This window comes from Scyliorhinus canicula, chromosome 2 (assembly GCF_902713615.1).
Source record: "Scyliorhinus canicula chromosome 2, sScyCan1.1, whole genome shotgun sequence".
NCBI classification, from domain to species: domain Eukaryota; kingdom Metazoa; phylum Chordata; class Chondrichthyes; order Carcharhiniformes; family Scyliorhinidae; genus Scyliorhinus; species Scyliorhinus canicula.
In genome coordinates, this window is record NC_052147.1 from 120,309,123 (window position 1) to 120,327,141 (window position 18,019).

At 43.9% G+C, this 18,019-nt stretch overlaps 1 protein-coding gene across 2 annotated transcripts in view; it reads right to left on the reverse strand.

The window, feature by feature from the left end:
• Nucleotides 1-18,019, reverse strand: part of spred1 (sprouty related EVH1 domain containing 1) — a 104,932-nt gene that overhangs the window by 41,822 nt on the left and 45,091 nt on the right. For both annotated transcript variants that reach the window (XM_038785850.1, XM_038785843.1), the window contains exon 3: nucleotides 1,512-1,680. In XM_038785850.1, the coding sequence (XP_038641778.1) occupies nucleotides 1,512-1,680 (169 nt within the window). The remainder of the gene's footprint in view (nucleotides 1-1,511; nucleotides 1,681-18,019) is intronic.

Genomic DNA, 18,019 nt, shown 5'->3' on the forward strand with positions numbered 1-18,019 from the left:
TTCCTCCATTTCTCCCAGTGCTTTTAAAAAAAAAATAAAACATTACTGAAGCAAATTTGGTGGGCAATTCTTCAACCTTCTTAATCATTGCAAATATTTGCAGATTAATTTTTTTGCACATACACAGGGGAATGACAGGATGTAAAGAAAAAAGGAAAATGTATAGATTGACAACAAGGAATTTCATGGTATTTGAAATAGAAAAGCTTTGTAATCACATTTCATTAATCATCATTTTCAGCTGATTGCTGTACCTTCTCCCAATGGCTCGGGAAACTACAAGCGGCCTTATTCAAAACTGCTACTTTGCTGGCACGGACAAGGAAAACTGCTCAGCCCGTCAACAGTCAGAAAATTTTGACTCCCTTGCCAGCAAAATGCTTTTGCTTGCTGTCTTCAGGCTTGGTACTGCTTTCTGGAGCGCTCATGGAAATACCTCTTGTATTGCTTTTTGCTCTGAACTCCAGTCTACCCGACATGTGTATGTGTTATGTCTGCACTAGTTAATTTAGCCAAGTTATATCCAAAGTTTTATCTGCCTCAGTTGTCAGGTACATGGAACTACAGTAGGTATCACAATGGAACATCTTACACTGATTCAAATTGGCAGCAGCCCCTAATTCAATCATAGAATCATAGAATTTACAGTGCAGAAGGAGGCCCTTTGGCCCATCAAGTCTGCACTGGCCCTTGGAAAGAGCACTCCACTTAAGTCTATCCCATCCCCGTAACCCAGTAATTCCACCTAACCGCTTTGGACACTAAGGACAATTTTCATGGCCAATCCACCTAACCTGCACATGTTTGCATTATGGGAGGAAACGGGAGCACCGGGAGGAAACCCACACAGACATGGGGAGAACGTGCAGACTCCGCACAGACAGTGACCCAAGCCGGGAATCAAATCTGGGACACTGGAGCTGTGAAGCAACAGTGCTACCCACGTGCTACCGTGCTGCCCTAAATGAGAAGTCTCAATCAACAGCGTCTTGTAGTCTCCTTGCATGTTCTTTGCAAATACTTGCCCTCCATTTTTGGATCTAACTTTGCATATATTATTTGGTTAACACTTACCGTGCCCAATTGTTGCAATAGATTTGGAACAAAACACTCTCCTACTTTCGTCCTTCCCTTCTAACCATGGCCATGCACAATAATTGCTGTCAACGGTCTATAGACAGAGGCTTGACATGCAAGGAGGTATGCCATCCCCAGTGTTCAATTATCTTTGCTGCTCTTTGGATTACGAAGTGAAAAGTGTGTATGAACCCAAATGGGTGTTGATGTTTAACTTGGTGACGGGAGAGGTTTAAAAAAAACAAGGAAAACCTTCACATTTGTTCCTTCTCTATGTTAGAGATACCTCAACCAGATATTGAAAGGATCATGTTACATTTGAGGCACACTTTGTCTTTTCCAGAGTCCCCCCTCCCGCCAAGGATATTTTACAAGTGAATCATGGTAATAAATTGTCAAAAACATAGCTACTTATAAAATACAAGGGCCTGTACCTTCTGAGATAGCTTCAGTAGCTCTGCGAATACCACGGTCAAATGCTCGAGCATCAGCAGGACTCTGAAAGGTAAGTCCAAACTTTTTGTCATCTATCTTCCAGTGGTGAAATATTGGCGTAACCTTGTTGTAAACTAGATCCTTCTTCAGGGCACATTCCAAAACCACCTACATATTAAATTAGCAAAAAGAAAGGATTTTTAAAAAATGAACTTACAACACATGCTGAACATGCTTAAACTAAATACAATCTGAGCCTCTGCTTAATCCCATTACATTTAGAAATAAATTTTAATCAGCTGCACAATAATAAAAACTCCAGATTAAAAATTCAAGTGAACAAACCACATTAAACCATTTTTAAAGGTTTCACAATCTAAAATATCAGTTCATAAACTGGAGGCTGCATAATATAAATAAAGACACACAATCAATCTCACTGGGAATTCAACAGTATTTAAACGAATACGGTGGATATTAGTATCCTTGCTGCTGGTGACTGTCACCTACAGTAGCCACTAAGATTGACCTTAACTCTACATTCAATTTTTTCCATGTTAGGCGATAGAAGAGAGTGGAGGTAATGTGTATGTATAAAAATTGGAAGGAAGTGGCTAATTATGTCCCACGAGGATCTGTGCTGAGGCCTCAGTTGTTCTCTATATTTGTCAATGGTTTAGACAACACAATAGAGGGCTATATATCCATGTTTGCCAGTGACACAAAGATTGGTGGTGAGCAGGCAGTGTAGAAAGGAACATAAAATTTCAAAGGGACATTGACCGATTAACTAGAATAGATAGGTCCAAGGTGGTGAAAAGTTAGGAACACAGAAGGTCCAAAGAGTTTTAGCGGGTTCACACAACGGGGTCACTATAACGTAGCAGCCAAATACAACACAAATTTCAAAATAGCTAATGAAATGTTCGCCTTCATAACTAAAAGGATAGAATATAAAAGGGGAGGGTATTCTGCAATGACTACACAAAACACTGGCTAGGCAACAGCTGGAATACGGTGTACAAATCTGGGCACAGCATCTTAAGAAAGTAGATATTAGGTTTGGATGATTAGAGCAGATTCACCTGACGTTACCAATGACCAGTTGTTAGATTACGAGGAGTGATTACACAAAACTAGGCTTTTATCCCGGGAATACAGAAGATCAAGGGGCGAATGACAGGCTCGCACAACATTGAAAGGAATTTATAGGGTAGATCAAGAGAAATATTTTCCACTGCTGGGGTTTTGCAGGAGTTGGTGGGGGTTGGGAAGCGAGTCTCGGACAAGGAGACATTAGCCTTAAAATCAGAGTCAGGCCATTCAGTAGAAAAATTAGGAACATGCCTTCACACAAAGGGTGGAGAATTTCAGAAGCTCTCTTCCAAAAAGCAGTGGATGCGAGCTCAATCAATAATAGAATGAGGCCATTTCACCCATCAAGCTCATGGCAGCACTCTGCAAGATCAATTTAGCTAGCCCCCTTCCCCCCATTTGCCCTACAATTATTTTCTTTTGGGTGCTTATCCAATTTCTTTTTGAAAGCCCTGATCGAATCTGCCTCCCTTTGGAAATCTTAACCATTCCCTGCGTAAGCAACTCTTACATCATGTAAATCTCTATGTCCTCTGGTTCTCTATCCTTCTGCCAATAGGAGGTTTCTTTCTATCTACCTTTGTCCACACCCCTCAATATTTTGACTATCACTATCAATTCTTCTCTCAACATTCTCTTGTCTAAGAACAAGCCCAACTTTTCTAATCTATCCACATAACTGAAGTCCCTCATGCCAAAATCCATTGTCGTGAAACACATATGTACCCCGTCTAAAGCCTTTGCATCCTCTCTAAAATGTGGTCCCCAGACGTGAACCCACTGCTCCTGACTGGAGGCCAAACTTTAACTAATTGTAAATCTGAGGGCAACCCCCCATAAATATTTCAGTTAACTCTTCCAAAGTAAAAGTTGTCAAATTTAATTTTTTCATCCTCGTGTTTAAACCCCTTTATGTTCTCACCAGTCCTGATGTTCTCACCAGTCCTGATCTTTGCAGCATTCTCCAACCTACAGGGAGTCTATATCCACATTCCCATCACTCCCCAATGGGTTTAAGCTTTCAATAACAATTCTACATTCTGGAATTTCCACATAAGCCTCTCCAAACTGTTCTCTTTTAAGGACTTTCATCAAACTCCCTACTTTAAGCAAGCTTTTAATCACTCCCATTATTTCCTTCTTTGATTGGATGTTGATTTTTGCCCGATTATACTTCTCTGTAGTTTTTCTATGCTGAAGGTGCTACACAAAAGTAAACTGTTACATTCAACTGAGATCATTTAAACAAATTGCGCTGTCTATTTCAAACAAATGCAACAGCTCTATCGCATAACACTGGCTTGATCATTACTGCACACGCTGATTTTCCTCCCTGCCTATCATCTTTCAGTCAACTAAGACCTTCTACTGGTCTTTGACCTTCTTCTGACTCAGTTGTGACTCATTTGCTGCATTTTAACCTCCTCTTTAGGGGCAATTTGCTTGCCTTTTTTCAAGGGATAAGGGCCAGTAAATAATGGTACATGGGAGAAAAATATTACTATTCAATGAGCACATTCTCCAATTTTCTATCTCTATATTTTTCTTATATATTTCACTTTAAATGTCTTCAATCTTCTTCCCCCTTTGTCAATCCATGTTATAGATCAATTTTTCTGCTCTTTTTGATGCTCTTTTCCAGGCAGTAGGCTGTATTAATATTCCAGGCAGCTACAAGATAAGGATACAAGTAATTTCGACCAGAATTTTGAAAACCCCAAAGCAAAAACTACTTGCCTTTTTTTGTGAGAGCGCAAAACAAACAGTCCAATTTAACTTTGAAGTCACACCTCTTTTGCTTCATAATTTTGTTATTCCATTAAAGCCTCCAATACATATCAAAAGATTTCCACCTCAATAAAGGGAGAAGGCACATGTAATATATCATGATATATCTTGAGGTATAAAGTTAGTAGGTGAGGAAAATATTATTTTCCGTCGGCAGGATTCTCTGTTTCGCCAGCAGCACACTCAGGCCCACGGATTTCCCAATGGCATGCGGGTGCCCACAATGGGAAACCCCATGCTAGGATGCAGAATCCCACTGACAGCGGGGTGCGCTGCACCAGAAAATGGGTGAGGCGGGACGGAGGATCTCACTCTAAGACTTTGCATTTCAGGAACAAAATCCCACAATTTCTTTAGAGTGAATACTTGTAAGACCAATGGGGCTTAGAACACAGATAATCGAAGCAAGGAAGTGGAACGGAATCTGAAACAGGGGCCAACCGAGACCCAAATCTTATGTCCCATACCCAGAAGGTTCTCTCTACGTAAAATAACGGCCAGGATCTTCCAGCCCCACTGTAAGTCAATGGTCATTTGCATTGCTCACCGCCCATACTGCAAGGGAACCCGCTGGTCAATGGCAAGCTGCTTCTGCCGCCGGAAAACACGCCATGGGAGGGCAGACCATTGGCTGGACTGCAAGCTTGATAGACCCCAAAGCAAATACTGTACATGGCATCGAGTTAAGAGTGGAGGTACCAGGTCATTTGTCAATCGCCAAATAATATGCCTTACAACCTTTGAATTTAAATCGGACCAATTTATCTGAATAGTTTCAGACATGTCTGCATGTGAACTTCTTCAAAGATAATCCAGAAGCTGCTGTTTTTCGGTCATCTAACATTGCAGTGTTACACAAAATTGTGGATAAACAATATCTGAATTTCCAATAAAACTGCATCCTATTGGTACACAAGGTACCCGACACCGACAGAGAGAATTTTCTGATGAAAATATTTTCAATTAAATTATTGCATTAAAAACACCAGGTCGCAAAAGATTTGCTGCTGTTCCATTAGCGTGCCAAAGCTCCAGATAATTTACTGCAATAATTTTCTTTATTAGAAAAATATTTTTATTCTCGTTTTCAATATTTTAACATTTTTACAACACAAAACTCAACCTCAATGCCACCCCTACCCCTTGACGACAACTAGATCCCTAAAATGTAAGTCAAACAAACCCCATCTCTGGTGGAACCCTCTCACCTGACCCTCTCGGAGCAAATGTCACCATCTCCAAATAACAGAATTCCATTAAATCCCCCAGCCACACTGAGGCACAGGGCGGGGGGAGGGAGAGTGCTGACCTCCACCCCAACAGAACCTGCCTTTGACAATCAATGAGGCGAAGTCTAAAACGTCGGCCTCCACACCCCTCTGCAGCTCCAGCAGGTCTGACACCCCAAATATGGCCTCCAGGAGACCTGGCTTCTAACCCACATGCAGCCATCCTCCATTCCCTCAAACAGACGGCTCATCCTTGCCTCCGTTAAGTGCGCCCTGTGCACCACTTTTAATGGAATCAAGCCCAACCTGACGCACGAGGTCAAGGCATTGACCCATCACAGCACTTCGCAACATAGTCCTTCCTCCAACGCCATCCCCAACTTCTCCTCCCGCCTGGCCTTAATCCTGTCCATGGACTCCTTGAATAATTTTCTTTTCAGTGTGTTTCTGATGTTGAGAAATTCAGAAGCTAACCACAATTCTGGGACCTACAGCATTAAAAAAAAATTATTCTCCACTTAGAAGTCTGGTGACCAGACAAAGTTTTGCTAACTTGGAATTCAGTAAACAGAAGCTTCTTTCAATAATTCAACAAATTTGAAGCTTGCCAAAGATGAGCATCATTCCATCTGAATATCCATTTCTCTGGTGGTTTACCCAAATCACATGTTTTCTAGACATTACAATTAGCTCGTTCAGATCATATGAACTGCAGCAGTGACAAGTATACACCCATCAGCAATTGGACACGAAGGCTGACCGAGGATCAAAGTGGCTTTCTAATGTCTGGAACAGTAGTCACCATTTGAACTTCATTTGAAACAGACAAGCAAAATTTACACATATTCAACAGTTCCAAAATCGTTTCTGCCATGCATAAAAAGACTTGTGTCAATGAAAAGCCATGGGGCAAAGCTTAACTATGCTGAGGGAGATAGGCCAGAATGGGGCAAGTGCCAGCACAGGGATATTCTACAGAAATAAAATCAGTGTAATTGGCAAGAAAAGGTTTGCAAAATATTCACAGAAAAAAAAAATCAACGGGGAACTTGAAAATGAGAGAACAGCTAGACTGAAACAAACAGGAAAAAAACATATTCTGAAGCCAATAATGAAAGCAGGATGCGTTAATATATCAAGCAGAATGGGGAAGTTATTTGACTAAATCACAGCATTGCAGAATTTTAGCCATGGTGTGCTGGCCAATATTTATCCACCTACCAAAAGATAAACAGAGCCGATGAGCTGGATTCTGAGCTGCGGACACTGCGACACATCAGTGAGGGGGAAAGGTGGGCTTGTGTTTCAAGAGGCAGTCACACCCCTTAGACTAACAACTTGAATTGGGCCAGCAGTCTGTGTGTGGGTGCGAGTGAGGCAGGCAGAGGGATCCAGGAGGTAAGAGTTTCAGGAGCCTCAGTCCTTGACCTTTCGAGATTCTTGCTCCCTGTGTGGACAAGAACAGGGACTGCAGGGAGGATGAGCAAACTGACCAGAGTACCACAGTACAGGGAGCCATTCAAGTGAGGAGTGGGAAAAGAAATGTTGTCCTAATTGGGGATTGTATAGTTAGGGGCTTGAAACTGTTCTCTGTGACCAGGATCGAGAGTCCTGAAGGTTGTGATGCCTACCTGGTTCTCGGGTTTGGGATATCTCGGACGAAATCCTCCGACACCCAGCAGGGTCGGAGAATCGCCTGGGGGCGCCAAAAATCCTGCCCCCGCCGTGGCAGAGATTCTCCGCCACCCGGGAAGTGGCTGGGGCAGGAATCTCGCCCCGCCGATCGGAGAGGCCCCTGCGGCGATTCTCCGGCCCGGATGGGCCGAGGTCCCGCCGCTGGGAGGCCTCTCCCGCCGCTGAGGTTTAAACCACCTCTGGAACGGCGGGTTCAGTGGCGCGAGCAGGCCCCCGGGGTCCTGGGGGGGCGATCGGACCCCGGGGGGTGCCCCCACGGTGGCCTGGCCCGCGATCGGGGCCCCCCGATCAGGGGCCGGGCCAGTGCCCTGGGTGCACTATGTTCCTCCGCGACCGCCACGGCCTCCACCATGGCGGAGGCAGAAGGGAACACCACATCGCGCATGCGCCGGCAGGCCGCTGACGTCACTGCCGGTGCATGCGCTGACCGGCGAAAGCCTTTCGGCCAGCCCCACTCCCGGGGGCGCCGGGTGTTTGCGCCCGTCTTCTGGTGCAAACCGCTCCGGCACGGGGCTGGCCCCCAAAGGTGGAGAGAATTCCCCACCTTTGGGGAGGCACGACCCCTGAGTGGTTGGCGCCACTCCCCTACTCCGGCACCCTCCGTCACGCCGAGTAGGGGAGAATGCCACCCCTCATCTGGACTGCAGAGGAACCTGGAGTGGGAGGGTGACAATCAAGTTGCCGTGGTCCATGTAGGTGCCAAAGACATAAGTAGAACAAGAATAGAGGTTCTTCTGAAGGAATATGAGCAGCTTAGGAACTAAATTGAAAAGCAGAATCAAAAAGGTAATCATCTCTAGATTGCTACTTGAGCCATGAGCTAATTAGCACAGTGTCATTAAGATTAAAGAGGTAAATGCATGGCCCAAAGGTTGGTGTCTGAGTGTCGGAGAAATGGTTTGAATTCACAGAAAATTGGCACCAGTACTGGGGAAGGAAGGAGCTGTGATGGTTTTCATCTGAATCAAGCTGGGACCAGAGTCCTGGCAAATCACATAACTAGGGCTGTAGATAGGGCTTTAAACTAAACAGTGGGGCAGAGGGTTCCGTTGTTTAGAAAAATAGGAAATCAAAGTTAAAGGAGAAGGTGAGAGTGCAGGTTAATGATGAGGACTTTAAGAAAGTTAAAGGGACGTGGGGCTCGGGAGAGGTTTGTAAAGTTTCCAGAACACTTAATAGAATAGAATAACTCCAGGCACAGCAAAAAAGGGGACAACTATGAGAAGGGCTGGTCAATGCAGGACTGAGGGTGTTGTACCTAAATGCACGCAGTATACGAATCAAGGTAAATGAGCTCGTTGTGCACTTTGAATTTGTCAGGTAAGATGTTGTGGGCATCACAGAGATGTGGCTGCAAGGGGATCAGGGCTAGGATCTAAATATCCAAGGATATGTTTCCTATCGAAAGGACAACTCAAGCAAATGGGAGGGGGGATGGGATTGCATTGTTATTAAGAAATTAACTTAAATCGATAGCAAGAAGCGATATCGGGTCAGAAGGCGTAGAATCTGCGTGGGTAGAGTTGAGGAATCACAAAGGTAAAAAGACCCTGATGGGAGTTATGAACAGGCCCCCTAACAGTAGTCAGGATGTGGGGCAGAAAATAAAGGCATATAAGAAAGGCAATATTACAATAATCATGGGAGACTTCAATATGCAGGTGGACTGGGAAAATCAAGTTGGTAGTGGATCCCAAGAAAAGGAATTTGTGTAATGTCTACGAGATGGCTTTTTGGAATAGCTTGTGACAAAGCCCATTAGGGAACAGGCAATTCTGGATTTGGGGATGTGTAATAAGGCAGACCTTATTAGGGAACCTGAGGTGAAGGAACCCTTAGGAGGCAGTGACTACAATTTGATAGAATTTACCCTGCAGTTTGAGAGGGAGGAGCTGGAATCAGATGTAATGGTTTTACAATTGAATAAAGGTAATTACAAAGACATGAGGGAGGTGGCGGCCAGAGTTGACTGGAAGGGGAGCCCAGCAGGGAAGACAGTTGATAAAAGCAAATTACTGCGGATGCTGGAATCTGAAACTAAAAAAAAAATGCTGGAAAATCTCAGCAGGTCTGGCAGCATCTGTAGGGAGAGAAAAGAGCTAACGTTTTGAGTCCAGATGACCCTGTGTCAAAGGGAAGACAGTTCAACAGCAATGGCAAGAATTTTTTGGGGTTATTCGGGAGGCACAACAGAAACTCATCCCAAGGAGGAGGAAACATGGTAAGGGGAGGACAAGGCAACCATGGCTGACAAGGGAAATCAACGGCAGCATAAAAGAAAAGGAAAAAGCATACAATGTGGCGAGGACTAGTGGGAAGCCAGAGGATCGGGAAGTCTTTAAAAGCAAGTGTAGGGTAACTTAAAAAGCAATACAGGGGGCGGAATGAAATATGAGTGTAAGGTAGCTAGTAATATAAAAGAAGGTAGCAAGAGTTTTTTCACGATATATAAAAGGTAAAAGAGAGGCAAGACTGGACATTGGACTACTGGAAAATGAGGCTGGAGAAATAGCAATAGTGAGCAAAGAATTGGCAGCGGAACTGAAACAGTCTTAACAATGGAAGACACCAGTGGCATCCCAGATGTTCAAGAGAGTCAGGGGGCAGAGTGGAATGAAGTGACCATCATCAAGAGAAGGTGGTGGGGAAACGTGGATAAAGTAACCCAGCCCGGATTGATTACACCCCAGGGTTCTGAAGCAAATAGCTGAGGAGATTGTGGAGGCATTGGTGGTGATATTTCAGGAATCACTGGAGGCAGAGGGGGTCGCAGAGGACTGGAAAATGGCTAACGTAACACCCCTGTTTAAGAAGGGAGGAATGGAGGCAGAAGACAGGAAATTATAGGCCGGTTAGTCTGACTTTGGTTGTTGGTAACATTTTAAAGTCTATTATTAAGGGTGAAATTGCAGAGTAGGAGTGTATGGGAAAATAGGACTGATTCAGCATGGATTCGTCAAGGGGAGGTCATGACTGACAAATCAGTTAGAATTCTTTGAGGAGGTTAGAGGAAGTTAGACAATGGAGAACCAGTTGGCATGATCTATTTGGATTTCCAGAAGTCCTTTGACAAGGTGCTGTACAGGAGGCTGCTAAATAAGATAAGAGCCCAGTGTTAGAGGCAAGGTACTGGCATGGATGGGATAAAGGGCTTCTTTTCAGGATGGCAGCCAATGATTAGTGCTTTTCCGCAAGGTTCAGTATTGGGACCACAGCTATTCACAATATACATTAATGATCTGGAAGAAGGAACTGAGGGAATTGTTGCTAAGTTTGCAGATGATACAATGATTTGTAGAGGGACAGTTTGTTTTGTGGAAGCAGAGAGGCTGCAGAAGGACCTGGAGAGGCTGAGAGAGTGCAGAAGTGGCAGATACAATACAATGTGGAAAAGGGTGAGGTAATATACTTCGGTAGGAAGAATAGAGGCATAGACTGTTTTCGAAATGGGAAAAGGCTCAGGAAGTCAGGACAAATGAACTAGTTCAGGATTCTTTTACGGTTAACATGCAGGTTCAGTTGGCAGTTCGGAAGGCAAATGTAATGTTAGCATTCATGTCAAGAGGACTAGAATATAAGAGCAGGAATGTACTGTTGAGGCTGTACACGGCTCTGGTCAGACCCAATTTGGAGTATTTTGGGCCCCATATCTAAAGCTGGCCTTGGAGATGGTCCAGAGGAGGTTCACAAGAACGATCCCCAGAATGAAGGACTTATGATATGAGGAGTGGTTGAGGACTTAGAACATAGAACACTACAGCACAGAACAGGCCCTTCGGCCCTCGATGTTGTGCCGAACAATGATCACCCCACTTAAACCCATGTAACCCGTAACCCAACAATCCCCCCATTAACCTTACACTACGGGCAATTTAGCATGGCCAATCCACCTAACCCGCACATCTTTGGACTGTACTCGATGAAGGATGAGGGGGTTCTCATTAAAACTTACAGAATACTGAGAGGCCTAGATAGAGTGAACGTGGAGAGGCTGTTTCCACTAGCCCAAGAAATTAGAATCAAGAGGGCACAGCCTCAGACTGAAGGGACGATCCATTAAAACGAAGATGAGGAGGAATTTCTTCAGCCAGAGAACGGTGAATCTGTAGAACGCATGCCGCAGTAAGCTGTCGAGGCCAAATCACTTAATGTCGTTAAGACAGAGATAGATAGTTTCTTGATTAATAAGGGGATCAGGGGTTATGGGGAGAAGGCAGGAGAATGGGGATGAGGAACACATCAGCCATGATTGAATGGCGGAGCAAATGCGATGGGCCATATGGCCTAAATCTGTGCCTATGTTTTATGGTCTTATGATCTGATTCTTCCGCAGCCAAGTCTCAGTAATCCTTACTTTGTCTTGTTCCTCACAACCATAAAATGAGAATTTTAAATTGCAGGCAACTGAGGACTGGGAGCAAAGGTATGTGAAAGATGTCACTTGACTATTCAAGATGTAGGGCTGCATATTGCAGTAAGTGGCGAAAAGAATGCACCCTTGGTACACTTGAATTGCCCATAGGCACCAATTCTATAGGTTTGTACCCTGGACATTCCTGTCAGCTAACTATGGAAAAAGTGAAGTTGGGAACCGGTGTCAACAAGGTCGATGATTGTGTGGCTTTTTAATAAATCAAAATGAAGAATCAATAATGAGTAACAGTCGGAACCAGGTACTATAATTTAGAATGACAAATTAATTGTCAAATCATATACAAAAAGGAAAAGAGAGGAATTGAAAGATTGTACTGAGTTTTAAATTTATTTCTTTACATATCCAACAAAAATGAAACCAAAGGAATTAGCCTGCACTCTCGTTAAACTTAATTTTCAGTTTTGAAACATATCCAAAGAAACACTACTTTGTTTCGCAAATAAAATGTTTAAAATGCCGACGTTTGTCGACAATTTCATGCCATATGGTAGAAAGTCACCAATCTCGAGTTCACAAATCAACAATCACAGGACACTTTGTATAACCATTGAAAGCTCCTGCAGTTCGGCCTCTAACTAGTTTTAAAATTATATTTTAGTTCCTGCCTAATGCCACCATTTATTCTTAATAAAGAACCCGATCTGTTATTTCTACCCTTTATTTTCAAAGATTAGTGATTTGGATCAAGTCAAGACTTGATCTAGCTTTAGTGCTGTGTTAGCTTAAACAATTCATTGCTACCTTTCTGATAGAAAATACCGGGAGGACTTTACCATTGGCTTTGGGATCCTAATGTCAGGACCAAATATGGGTACTGCATCCACTTCTGCCAAGAACTCACTGATAGAACTACTTCCGTGACGGCAGCCTCCTAATTGGCTGTATCTGTGCTTGGCATCCAATTAAGGAGAGCAGACAGGCTCCTGATGCTGCTAGCGCAATCAATGGGCTGACAACATTAAAACCTCGGGTAGTTCCACTGGCAGATGTGGGTGTTGCTGAGGCAGGTCAGTGTTCGAGAGGGCACCTCAATGCAGAGGTGCCCTTAGAAAGGCAAGCCGAAAACGGAAATTCAGAGGAGCCTGCATTGAACAGGCAGCTGATCCACCTGTTGGCCTGTTCACAGGACAGTGTCCTGATGGCAAACATGCATTGGAAGCTGTCTCGAAGCAACGTCCCTCCATTTTCCCGGTGTCTCCCACCTCCTAGCCTATCAACCTGGGGCAAGGAAAATCTTTGTCATTTCCTTGGGACCCTTGCTTACCTGATGGTTCTTCACCTAATGTTTCTTTACATCTACACTTAGTTTAAAGAGGATTTTCCTGTCTGCAGCCACTGCCAAGAAATGATTTCAGGCCACAGCGAGAAGATTTCAGCTGCATCCCAGATGTACAACATTGTAATGCACTACATCATGCAGTGTCAGGACAGGGGATTCTCCCTTTATGGTTACCTGCAGTTTGAAAGTATAGCCAGATTACAAGGGGGAAGGAGGTACTGACTAGGGCCAAAGATCTTTCCCAAAGTGGGTGGGATAGAGAAATTGGAGAAAAATACTAATGGCTTAAATAAGCAAAACACTAATATACCTTCTAAGAATTGTTTCAGAAATGGTGTTCATGAGAGGTGAGTAAATTAGTGAGGGGATGGTAAAGGACATCAATGCGGATAATTAATTAATACTTATCAATAACCGCTCTGAAAATTAATGTATCATTCTTGGATCTATTGCTGAAAAAAAGACACATGCTATCCAAGCTTTTCATCTTGCACTCATCAGAACAGACCCAAGAATGCCAAATTTCAAAGGGAGCACAATTTACCCATGTGAGATTTCACTATATAGCTTTACAGCAATATTTAAATTCTGTGGTATCGACCGACTACTGCACAGATTTCCAAAAATATTTCATTTATTACAATTAGGAAAACAACTTTCACTTTTAGATCTACTAACCCACATCTAGTGCAGTCTAGCTGATCATCATTCTCAGCTCTGTCTAATCATGTTGCTGATGAATGGGGAATAGAGGGTTATAATTAGGGACACGACTTTTGTTTTGAATGAGTTAAGGCAGCTCAGTTATTACATAAGGTGACAGTCTGTGCTACAATTGATAGCCACTCCAAGTCTTAGGTCACTTTAATGTTTTATTTGGTTCTCTTCCCAGTTTCTTAAAAAGTCCAACATCTGTGTCACTGCGTTTCCTTTTTTCAGTACTGATATACACAACTTTATATGTTTCGCTATTTTAAATGCAACATATTATAGAATAGAATCATAGAACCCCTACAGTGCAGAAGGAGGTCATTCAGTCTATTGAGTCTGCTCCGATCCTCTGAAAGAGCACCCTACCGAGGCCCTATCCCCATGACCACACCAAAGTTTTGGATACTAAGGGCAATTTAGCATGGCCAATCCACCTAACTTGCACATCTTCGCAAGAGGCTGTTTAGCTCACAGGGCTAAATCGCTGGCTTTGAAAGCAGACCAAGGCAAGCCAGCAGCACGCTTCGATTCCCGTAACAGCCTCCCTGAACAGGCGCCGGAATGTGGCGACTAGGGGCTTTTCACAGTAACTTCATTTGAAGCCTACTCGTGACAATAAGCGATTTTCATTTCATTTTTCATCTTTGGACTGTGGGGGGAAACTGGAACACCCAGAGGAAACCCACGCGGACACAGGGAGAACGTTCAAACACCACACAGTCACCCAAGGTCGTTATCAAACCTGGGTCCCCGGTGCTGTGAGGCAGAGGTGCTAACCACTGTGCCACCGTTCCATCAGTTTAGGTGATATGTGCTGTCTGAGTGACTTCCATCAGCAGTGTTAACAAGCCACCTTGAAAGAAGTTGATTGGTCACAGCTATTTGTGTAGCATCGGGAAGAAGATAGTCTGTTAGTAACAATGTTTTAACATACAAGTCATACGATGAGCATAATCTTTTTCTGAAGGCTAGCTCATCCATGCATCTAAAATAAATCCGGTGCTAACCTTGTGACTCTGAAAAGAAACAATCTACACCCAGTCTCCTTCGCCCCTGAAGCAGGGAAATTGGGATTTACTGGTTCACAGTGAAGGAAAATGAAAACAGCAGCCTTTCTACCTCCCTTCTCGAGATCCTCAACGGAGATGGTCCAAAGGGATAAACACTTTTGTGTGTACAGATTAAAGATGATTGGCAAAGGAGCCAGCGGTGACATGAGACATTAAAAAAAAACAATAAACCACGGTGAACTAAAAGGCACTGCAGAAAGATTGGTGAAAGCAGTTTCAATAGTGATTTTCAGAGGGGAATTGGGTAAATACATGAAGGGAAAAAAATACAGGGAACAAAATGACAAAACTATGGTGAAAGTGCAGCGGAGTGGAACTAATTGGGTAGTGGTGGTGTGTTACAGTTCACTCCCAGAACCTAGGTTGCTGTGACAACATGCACTTTCCATGCACGTTGTAGCCTAGAGTTATGGATAGTGATGATAGAGGCTCCAACTTTCTTTCCATCACATGGCTGGCCAGGAATCTGTCCCACTCTTACCAACTGCCATTGCTGTGCTTTGGAAGGATCTACAGGTTTTGCTTCATTATGAATGCACCTTCCATTAAGTGCTGAAGGAGGCCATTTGATCCATCGAGTCTGCACCGGCCCTCTGAAAGAGGACCCTACATAGGCCCACTCCCCCTGCCCTATCCTCGTAATCTCACCTAACCTGCACACTTCTAGACCTTCCTCGACCATTATGTCTAGTGGTGGGACTTGAACACAGAACTTCAGGCTGCGAGGAAGAGATGCTACCCAAGGCACTACAAGATCGTTGGCTAATTGGATAGCTCTACCAAAAAGCCTGCACAAAGGCGATGGACTGGAATGGCCTCGTCCTGTACGGTGTCATTCTATGATTCTCTGATCTTATTTTTTAAAAGTATATTTATTAAGGTTTTACATTTTGACAAACACAACAAAACCACAAGAATGATACAGCACAGCATGCAAAAAACAGGCTCAGCGTTCAGAATACAACAGGACACAGGCTTCAGCAGTATAATGAACTCAATGCAATCATTAGACATAACCTCATGCCTCTATAAGTCCAACCAGAGAACAAGAGAGTAACAGGATAAGGCTATGAAATCATGGTCAAATGGTGCACACCTTCCCATGGCAAATCTGCTCGCAATTACCATGAAAAATCAGGACATTTTGTCACGCCATTTCGGGTGCACACCAGTACACATCTCCCCCAACTCCAGCAGCATAAGAGGGGCATCAATGACACACCCCAGCCTCCTCTTCTCAGATACCAGACCCACCTGCACCCATGCAGGAACCAATTACAGATTTTTTTATACCCACCCTTAAAAAGGAAACGTATAATGAAAATACACGAAAACCCCGGTTCTAAAAAGTATTACATATATCTTATACAACATAACCCCAGCCTTCGGCCCAGTACAGAATCAACATCATTCTATACAGTTATACAGAGAGGACCAGCTGCAACTTGCTCTGATTATGATGAGTGCAGCAACACCTCGCTAGAAAAACAAAGAGGAAGGAGTGGATCACAGGATAACAAAGGATCAGGACCCGGTGCACGCCATTAATGAAAAGAAAAAGCTGCTCATTCAAACAAGAAAGCAATCAGAGCATTAGGGGATAACAGGATATCAACCAAAATACAGGACTCGGCTCAACCCCAGACCTCCGTACATGGAAGAAGCAAAACCCAGTCTCTCAGGATGACCCTGATAAGTGTCTTTTGAGAAGGGCCATCCCAAGCTCCAGGGGCAACAGGACACCAACCACAGCACGGAGCCTGGCCTAGCCCAACACATAGGAATCCGTACCCCCCAGGACCTCCAGTGCACTTCAAAATCTACACCCCCTCCCCTCCAATAAACCACCCCCGAGTGGAGCAGGATTTATAACAGCACATTGCTCACCCAGATGAAGAGAAGTAGAATTAAAAACCCCAAAGGGAAGAATGCCCGAGCTGACCGAGGAATATTAGCTACCACCCCGCACTTCAAGCCATCACAAGAAGGGTATTAAGGGAAATGACAGCCCTGCCACAACTGAGACACAAACACAGCTCTAAATGGAAAACCCACACACAACAAAGAGGACACTCAGGAAACAACCAGAGAAGACCACTTGGAAGTGGGTGCCTAACTCACCCATCAAACCTAGCCCCACAGGAGAGAAAGGCTCAATAATGCAGAGACATGGCAATTGGTCTCTGTGTACAACAAACTAGTCAGGGATTTACCAAACCCGCCTTGGCGTGTGCTGCCACTCAATTCCTCCCACTCTGAAAGTTCTAAAAGAAAAAGGACCCTAACAAAAAAAACTCCAAGCTCAAGGAAACGTCAGAAGGAAAGGGGACAAGCATGAATTCTTAAATTCAAAATAACAAAAACAAAATAAAGAACCAATATGGTTAGCTCTAACTGGGTGGCTATGCTCAATGTCAGTGAGGACTTAACTAATCCTACCCCTAACTCCATATATGCCAACCACCCAGCTCACTGTTATGGCTCTACACTTCTTGAATATAAACGAGATAAGGGGTGTCCAAAAAGCACTCCCTTCCCATAACAACAGGGATTACAGTACATAATAAAAAAGGACTAAAATTCTGCACAAAAAAATTTCACATAGTCACTCAAAATACCCTTCGCTAGAACAGGAAACAGCACAACAGGTGACACGCCCTCATGCTCACACCTCGTGCGCCACTGCAGGAGAAAAGACAACAACTGATTGACAACATAATCACAAGGGAGTACTATCCAGAATTATTGAAGAATTGCAGGATAATAACATCATCTGTCGGGCGGCATGACGGTGCAGTAGTTAGCACTGCTGCCTAGGGCACTGAGGACCCAGTTTCGATCCCAGCCCTGGGTCACTATCCGTGTGGAGTTTGCACACTCTCCCCATGTCTGTGTGGGTCTCGCCCCGGCAACCCAAAGGTGTGCAGGTTAGCTGAATTGGCGACGCTAAATTGTCCCTTAATTGGGAAAAAACATAATTGGGTACTGTCAAGGGGGTACATTTAATAGATGTTTTGTCTTATCACATGGTTTCAGTGATGTCATTGTGTGGGTGGAGCTAGGCTGTGGCTCTGGGTTTTACTTTCGTCTTTGAGCTGGAAGCTGTTTTGGTGGCTCTGAGTTTTTTGCTTTCATTTTCACATTTTAGCTGCTGGCTTCAGACAGGGAAGTTTTGTCTCGTCTCTCTCTCTCTCTTCATTTTAAA